At 39.9% G+C, this 8,289-nt stretch overlaps 1 protein-coding gene across 2 annotated transcripts in view; it reads left to right on the forward strand.

Annotated features, from left to right (window-relative positions):
• Window positions 1-7,605, forward strand: part of LOC115193660 (probable E3 ubiquitin-protein ligase HECTD2) — a 43,638-nt gene extending 36,033 nt beyond the window's left edge. Inside the window, exons 19-22 of one of the 2 annotated variants that reach the window (XM_029752526.1) lie at window positions 4,860-4,975; window positions 5,341-5,484; window positions 5,762-5,919; window positions 7,576-7,605. In XM_029752526.1, the coding sequence (XP_029608386.1) occupies window positions 4,860-4,975; window positions 5,341-5,484; window positions 5,762-5,882 (381 nt within the window). In that variant the 3' untranslated portion in view covers window positions 5,883-5,919; window positions 7,576-7,605. Of the gene's footprint in view, window positions 1-4,859; window positions 4,976-5,340; window positions 5,485-5,761; window positions 6,055-7,575 lie in introns of those variants that run through there. The other variant, XM_029752525.1, reaches the window with a different exon arrangement.
• Window positions 7,606-8,289: the final 684 nt, after the last annotated feature.

Below are 8,289 nucleotides of genomic sequence, written 5' to 3' on the forward strand. Positions count from 1 at the left end.
TCTCTCTTGACTGTCAATGTAAATATACACAACTTCTACCCACCTGCCCCCTCCTGTTCCCCATGACCCCCTCTCCTGGGGTATATTTTGCACTGACTGACATTGCTCAGATACTGTAGCCCCCCTATATTGTGAAACAGGACCATTTAAGTGGGTCAAGAATAGAAGTGATGAGTTGATTAGTTATTTAGACAGCCTATAGGGATTAGGGCCTCCTGGGAAGAATGTTTTTACTTATCTCGTTACTGCAGCACAAATCTAACACAGCTGACTACCATTGAATACTGATCAGCCAGAGACACAGAACAGCGTATGTTCTTCCTGGCCCAGACTTGGCCAGCAGGGTAGCCTCATATTTATTTATTTATTTATTTATTAACCTTTATTTTAACAGGGGAAACAAGCTGAGACCAAGTCTCTTTTACAGTTGTGCCCTGTGATACAACAATAAAAACACAACAATTAATAAGAATTTAAAACCAAACAAAATTAAAACATAAAAAGTACAAAATGGAGATGAAAAAGATTAAAATAAATTAACATCTATAAGAAATACACACATTACAAAAAGCAATCACAGTTTAGAATAAAAAGTTCCTGTAATGTGCATTTAAACTGTCTTACAGGCACCAAAACATCTAACTGGAGTTCTCTCTGAAATTCATTCCATGAGTATGAAGCATGATATTCAAATGCCGTTTTGCCTAACTCAGTGAATCCGGGGTATCTCTAACACTAGCATGTCCTGTGACCGAGTCTGATAAATACTGTTTGACCCCTGGATTTTTTTAATTAAGATAATTAGGAAGTTTCTGTAAGACCGCTTTATAGACAAGTATCAACTAGTGTCTGGCCCATCTAAAAGTCAGGGAGTCCCAGCCAACCGAAGTGTACAAAAGACAATGATGTGTGCAAAAGTTTTCATTAGTAACAAAGCGCAATGCTGCATGATATACTGCATCCAATTTCTTCAGTACTGATGATGATCCATGCATATATAAAACATCACCATAATCAAGCACTGACACAAGTGGCCTATACAATTTCCTTTCTGTGCTGTGATGACAGACAAGATTTATTTCTACAAAAAAAATCTAATTCTCAATTTCAGCTTCTTTACCAGCTCAGTTATACGAGTTTTAAAAGAGAGATTATCATCTAACCAAATTCCAAGGTATTTATAGGTGGGAACACGTTCCAAAAGAGAGCCATCATGGTTAGCATTGTTCAGATTTTTGAATTGTATACTTTTGGATCGTGAAAATGCCATATACTTAGTTTTACTTGAATTATGCACCAGCCTAAGATCTACAAGTGCATCTTGAAGCAATTGAAAGTCAAATGCTTGAGTGAGTGATGGGGCTGTGGCGTATAGTGCTGTGCCATCAGCATATAAATTAAAGCAGCATTGTTTTCACTGAGATACAAATATCATTTATGTGTATATAGTGAATAATAAAGGACCTAAAATCAAACCTTGTGGGACTCCTTTGTGAACAGTGACAAAATCAGATTTTACCCCATCGGCAATAATAGCCTGAGATCTATCACTGAGATAATTCTGAAACCATAAACATGTATCTGAGGCCGACCCCAATGAGGTCAGCCTTTTCAGCAGAAGAGAATGATCAACTGTATGGAAAGCCTTCGACAGGTCAACAAACAAAGCAACACAGTTGAACTTCTTATCCAAAGCTCTTACAATATCATTTATAACCAGTGTGGTGGCTGTGATGATACTGTGCCCCGGTCTAAAACCGGACTGAAATTTGTTCAGTATGCAGTTGTCAGACAAGAAAGAGCACAGCTGTACATTTACCAATGACTAACATTTTTGCAAGACAAGACCGCTTAGAGATTGGTCGATCATTATCAAGGTCACCAGTATCCCCACCTTTGTGCAGAGGCAGCACATAGGCAGTTTTCCAAATCTTAGGTATGACCCCAGAGGTCAACGTGAGCTTAAAAATATGAGTAAGAGCACCAGAGATAAGTGGTGCAGCTCTAGCCAGCAACCCTGGGTCAAGTTTGTCAGCCGCTATCGCTTTCTTAGTGTCTATGGCTAGCAAGGCATCAATAACTTTCTCCTCTGTGAAGAGGCTTCATGAGAAACCCTGACCATCAGCGTCCGCATACTCATGCATAATGCCTTCATATGTATCTTTTCTTCCTTCATTTGTGGTTGGCATTTTCTCAACAAGATTGCCTGCTGCAATGAAGTGATTGTTGAAGGCATTAGCAATGGTGTTCTTATCAGTAATGAGTCCAGTATCCAACCCTATCGGATTTGGGAGTGTAGAGTGCATATTGCTCTTTTTAACTACTTTCCAGAATTTGGCTGGATTCCCATAAGTCATTTTAAACTAGTCACATAGTAATCTGATTTTGTTCTTCTAACAAGTCTGATGCACAGGTTTCTCAGCTGCCTAAAAGTCAGCCAGTCAGAGCTAGAATACGTTTATCTAGCCTTAGCTCATGCTACATCTCATTTACAAATAGCATCAGAAATGTCATAATTAAACCATGGGTTTGATCTATTCTTTACTCTAACCTTAGTGTATGGAGCGTGTTTATCGGCAATGGAAATAAAAACACTAGTACATTTTTCGAACGCCAACTCGGCTCCATGTATATTACAAATAGATTCATTATTACTATGGGAAAGATCCTGTAAGAAAGCTTGTTCACTAAAGTTTCTCTAATTTCTTTTCGTGATAATACAAGTTTTGGCCCTATGAATTCTGACATCTCTAACACACGCAATGGGGCAGTGATCACTGACACCTAGTGGAAATACTCCCCTAGCTCTATATTTCTCAGGTGCATTTGTTAGTATATAATCAAGCAATGAGGACTTTGTAGGCACCTTAAGATTTGGCCTTGTTGGCTCAGTGATTAATTGTGTGACATTTACCTCAGTACAAAAGTCTTTACAACTGTCTGAGTCCTGTGTTTTACAATCAAAGTTAAAATGACCTCAGTTGATATAAAAATGGCTAATAATTCTGTTAAATGGCTAAGTATATTCTTACTAGCAGAAGGTGGGCGATATACTCCAACAATTGTAACTTTACAGTTGTTACCTAATGTAAGACTTAGAGCTAACACTTCAAATTGATTTGGAATGGAGACAGATTTAATTGGTGCAATGGAGAGGTAATTTTTAGCATAGATAGTCACTCGTCCCCCTCTACTCATCCTGTCAGCTCTAAAAACATTGTACCCGTCTAGTGCAATATCTGCATCATTAGAATTCCTTGATAACCAAGTTTCAGATAAAACAAAGAAATCAGGACTTGCCTGAGAAACTAAAATCTTATTAAAATCGAAAAAGCATTCCTCATGACGCTGGTTGAGAGAATGCCAAGAGAGTGACAGGCTGTCATCAAGGTAAAGAGTGGCTACTTTGAAGAATCTCAAATATAGAATATATATTTGTTTAACAATTTTTTGTGGTTACTACATGATTCCATATGTGTTATTTCATAGTTTTGATGTCTTCGCTATCGTTCTACAATGTAGAAAATAGTAAAAATAAAGAAAACCCTTGGAATGAGTAGGTGTGTCTAAACTTTCGACTGGTACTGTGTATGCTTACTCATACTGTACATTCCCTGAAATACTTTAGCTAAAATACAATGGAATCAATTATATGTTCAGATTGTGAACTCTCAATAGATTTGTCAATTTATTTCCTCCTGACAGAGGTAATTTAGTGTATGTTACCTGCCTTGTAATTAAACAAACAAAATACTAATGTTGGTGGTACATATCTGTTTGTCAGAGACACTAAAGCGTCCTAGAATAGGCATTCAGTATTGGTTGAAAACCTGCTGACACTGAAGAACTTGATGACCTACAGAATAGTTTGGATTTGCAGATGTAGGATCTTTAATTTGAGCCAGTTTGCTACAGCAGGAAAATAATGCTCAGCAAGAGGAAATGTGAATAATTATGTGGATTGTCATTCATATTAGTAGGGGTTCACACATGTTTCGTAAGGGAAATTCAAACTTCAGAAGCTTTTTTTAAACCTCAAATACAGTACAAGTTTTACATTTCAAATTAAATTAAGATCATCTGTATTGTAACACACTGAGTTAATAAGTAAGATTATTGTTAATATTGGTGCAACTCCAGGATCTGTGGCTGGTTGACTATGTTCAATGTTGGTCTGTCCACAAGTGTACACACACACACAGACACTGTGGGTATCGTCTACACCCTGCCAAGTTACTGTATGTCTGAGCCAATCCTAAACTAGTTAAGATCAAATATTTGTGTTAAGGCTCTTGCCAAACTTTACATTACCACCAAGATGTATGGTCATGTAGAATATATGGTAATCACTGTGAAGCACACATTGTAGGCCACAATGAATGTATGTGCATGGACTCAAACACAATATTGATAGACAAGATAAAGCACTGGACTTAAAAAGATCTCATCGTATGTATTGTTGGCATTGTCAGCAAATCCCTCATGTCAAAGACCTAGTCAGAGCTCTGTGCTCAGCTGTGTGATATAAATCCCTCATCTAAAGCTATGTCTCAAACTAAGCCCTGGATGCATAGTCCAATATGTGATGTTACTGAATTACAGTAGGCATAATATGAGACTGTGTTATGTCTAGATCACAGGAAGTTGGTGGCACCTAAATTAGGGAGGACGGGCTCGTGGTAATGGCTGGAGCAGAATTAGTGGAATGGTATCAAATACATCAAACATATGGTTTCCATTTGTTTGATTCCATTCCATTCACTCCATTGTAGACATTATTATGAGTTGTCCTCCCCTCACCAGCCTCCTGTGGTTTATACTATAGGACACTCCTTAGTGATGATGTTTTGGTTGTGCAGCTGCTGAGGCCAGAGGAGGTGGAGATGCTGGTGTGTGGGAGTCCAGAGCTGGACATGAGCGCCCTACAGAGAGCAGCTCAGTACGAGGGCTACACCAAAGCTGACCTCACAGTACGGTAAGGGTCATGCACACAAACACCCAGTGCACCCAATCTATACAACTATGCATACCTTTTTCATCTTTCACCTCGCCAGCAACCCCTGATCCTACTGTGGAGTAGAAATATCCAATATCACAAAGCCTACAGCAACAAGCCATTATGACACACCCATGCAGTACTATAGGGCCTTTCACTCTGTTGGAGGAACCTAGAGCTGAGCTCTTCATACATCCTCCACTCTCTGGATACTTGCAGCCAGCCAGTACCCCCTTAAGTTGCTCCGCTCCCTTCCAGGCCTGTTTACTCCAGCTGCACACCCCACCCCCCTTTCCTTACAGAAAAGTCACGTTGGCTATGTTTTTTCTTGTGTGTGTGTTTAGCTGTTTTTGGGACGTGGTGCTGGCTTTCCCCTTGGAGTTGCAGAAGAAGCTGCTCCACTTCGCCACAGGAAGTGACCGTGTCCCCGTGGGAGGGTTGGCTAACCTCAACTTCAAGATCGCCAAGATCGACGTGTCCACTGACTGGTACTGTACAGTCATCTCATCACTCATTGCCTCTTACTCTCACATATATCCAACCATATAGAACAATATCTAAATAGACCAGCTATTATATGTTGACTTAATTAACTGGTTGACTGCAAATGCTATATGTTGAGCATCATATAGTATTGTATAGTATAAGTAGAGAGATATTTAGTGGTGTCATTGTAATCTGTTATAATGCAGCCAGGTTTAGTGCAATGGCAACAGAAGGGCCCTTACAGTAATTGTTTAGACAGGTTATCCTTGTCTGTTTCAGGTTACCCATATCTCACACCTGCTTCAACCAGATCTGCCTCCCACCTTATAAAAGCAGGAAGGAACTGAAGCAGAAGTTAACCATCGCCATCTCAAACGCAGAGGGCTTTGGCTTAGAGTGACTCAGTCTGCAGCTATGAGATTCACAGTAAGACGAGAGTAGGTGATTCCTTTCCAAATGTACTTTAGAATTACATTCCTTAAAAAATAGAATTTGATATAGACTACATGACCAAAAGTATGTGGACTCCTGCTCATTGAACATCTCATTCCAAAATCATGGGCATTAATATGGAGTTGGTCCTGCCTTTGCTGCTATAACAGCCTCCACTCTTCTGGGAGGGCTTTCCACCCAAAGGTGTTTGATGGGGTTGAGGTCAGAGCTCTGTGCAGGCCAGTCAAGTTCTTCCACACCAATCTCGACAAATCATTTCTGTATGGACCTTGTTTTGTGCACTGGGGCATTGTCATGCTGGAACAGGAAAGGGCCTTCCCCCAAACTGTTGCCACAAAGTTGGAAGTACAGAATCGTATTGAATGTCATTGTATGCTGTAGCGTTAAGATTTCCCTTCACTCAAACTAATTATTATTTATCCTCCAACAAACTTTACAGTTGCCGCTATGCATTCGAGCAGGTAGTGTTCTCCTGGCATCAGCCAAACCCAGATTTGTCTGTCGGACTGCCAGATGGTGAAACGTGATTCATCACCCCAGTGTGCTTCAGAGTCCAATGGCAGCGAGCTTTACACCACTCCAGCTGACGCTTGGCATTGCGGATGGTGATCATAGGCTTGTTTTCGGCTTCTCGGCTATGGCAACCCATTTCATGAAACTCCCGACAAACAGTTCTTGTGCTGACGTTGCTTCCAAAGGCAGTTTGGACCTCGGTAGTGAGTGTTGCAACTGAGGAGAGACACACTTCAGCACTCGGCGGTCCCGTTCTGTGAGCTTGTGTGGCCATTCATTTGAAGGGGTGTCCACATACTTTTGTGTATATATAGTGTATTTTTGTGAGGTCAAAATGTGTATTTTCTTAGCTTGATTTGTATTACACTGTTATAAATATTCAAAACTAAGGCTTTGCTGGTTAAAGAATGTTACTTGTGTCATGAGATATAGATTGTCTTGTGAGGTCCAGGATGTGTATTTGCTGCCTGTTGATGGGCACAGCAGAATCTTTCACTTGTTTGGTAGTAATAAGAAATGTGAGCTCCTGTTTCTATGGTAGCAGTGAAACCATGACTGTGTCTGGTTGTGTGTTTGTTTATCTCTCTAACTATTACGGTAAGTAGCTTTTTGGCATTATTTCTGCCTGCCTGTTAGACTGCCAATGTAAAGAGAATCCTTTGGTCAGAAACGTTGTGCAGGATCTTCGGTTAAACAAAGCATTATCAACATAAATCTGAAATGGAAAAGGCACACTCATTAGCGTTATCATTTAAGCAAACAGAGCATTACATGTAAGTCAAACCCAGATTGGTTGGGAAATTCAGTATCTTCACACCATCATGCCTTCAACAACTTTCAGGAAGCTAATAATAGATGTTTCATACATTTATCATAGAAGTAGCCTGTGACTGTTAAAGCCTCCCTTTCTAAGACTGATAGACTTGTATCAGAACTAATCAACCCGTTGGCTCAAAAGGATCACATCTGCTCATTAGACTGAAAACTTCCCAACATATTTCTTCTCTTTATGTTTTACTACACTAATCTGTCACATTAATTCATAATAATGCATGTTCTATTCTGACTGTAGAGCTACACGGAAAGTACAAAACATTAAGAACACCTGCTCTTTCTATCACCCAAAGGACATCTAGCCAACTTGGCACAACTCTAGGAAGCATTGGAGTCAACATGGGCCAGCATCCCTGTGGAGCGCGTTCGACACCTTGTAGAGTCCATGCCCCGACGAATTGAGGCTGTTCTGAGGGCAAAGGGGGTGCGACTCAATATTAGGAAGGTGTTCTTAATGTTTTGTACACTCAGTTTATAATGTATATCTTTAGAGCAAGTCTATGATGTGTAATGTAACTAACTGTTGATGATGTTATGTTGTGTTTCTATTTATTTGTGAAAATTACTGTCTAGCCCCAAGTAATAAACTTATCTTTGAGGTTTTTACACTCAGAAATGAAGTTGTCTGATGGTAAATCTTTTATGTTGTGAATCTGAACGATCTGACAATGTGTGCAGGGCCAGGTTAAATGTCCAAGGTTGATTCCATTTGGCACAATCTCTGAGCTGTTATCAGGTGTTGTTTTGCAAAACAGATATTGTAATTGGTTTGATGTGGCAAATGTGGCTCCATCCAACTTAATACCCCATATCTATATTTCAGCCTCACAACCATATCTGAGTTTGAATTACCATAAGCCATAATGTAACAGGTCAAAATGGCCTGCCTGAAGATGTAGTAGCACAGAGGACTTGACACCCTATGAGAGGGGTAGAGGAACATGCTGTAATTTTCAGAAATGGCTACTAAGTCAGGTCCCGCATTCTGACAGTTGACTGATACACAG

The sequence above is a fragment of the Salmo trutta genome, chromosome 5 (assembly GCF_901001165.1).
Source record: "Salmo trutta chromosome 5, fSalTru1.1, whole genome shotgun sequence".
Classification (NCBI taxonomy): Eukaryota; Metazoa; Chordata; class Actinopteri; order Salmoniformes; family Salmonidae; genus Salmo; species Salmo trutta.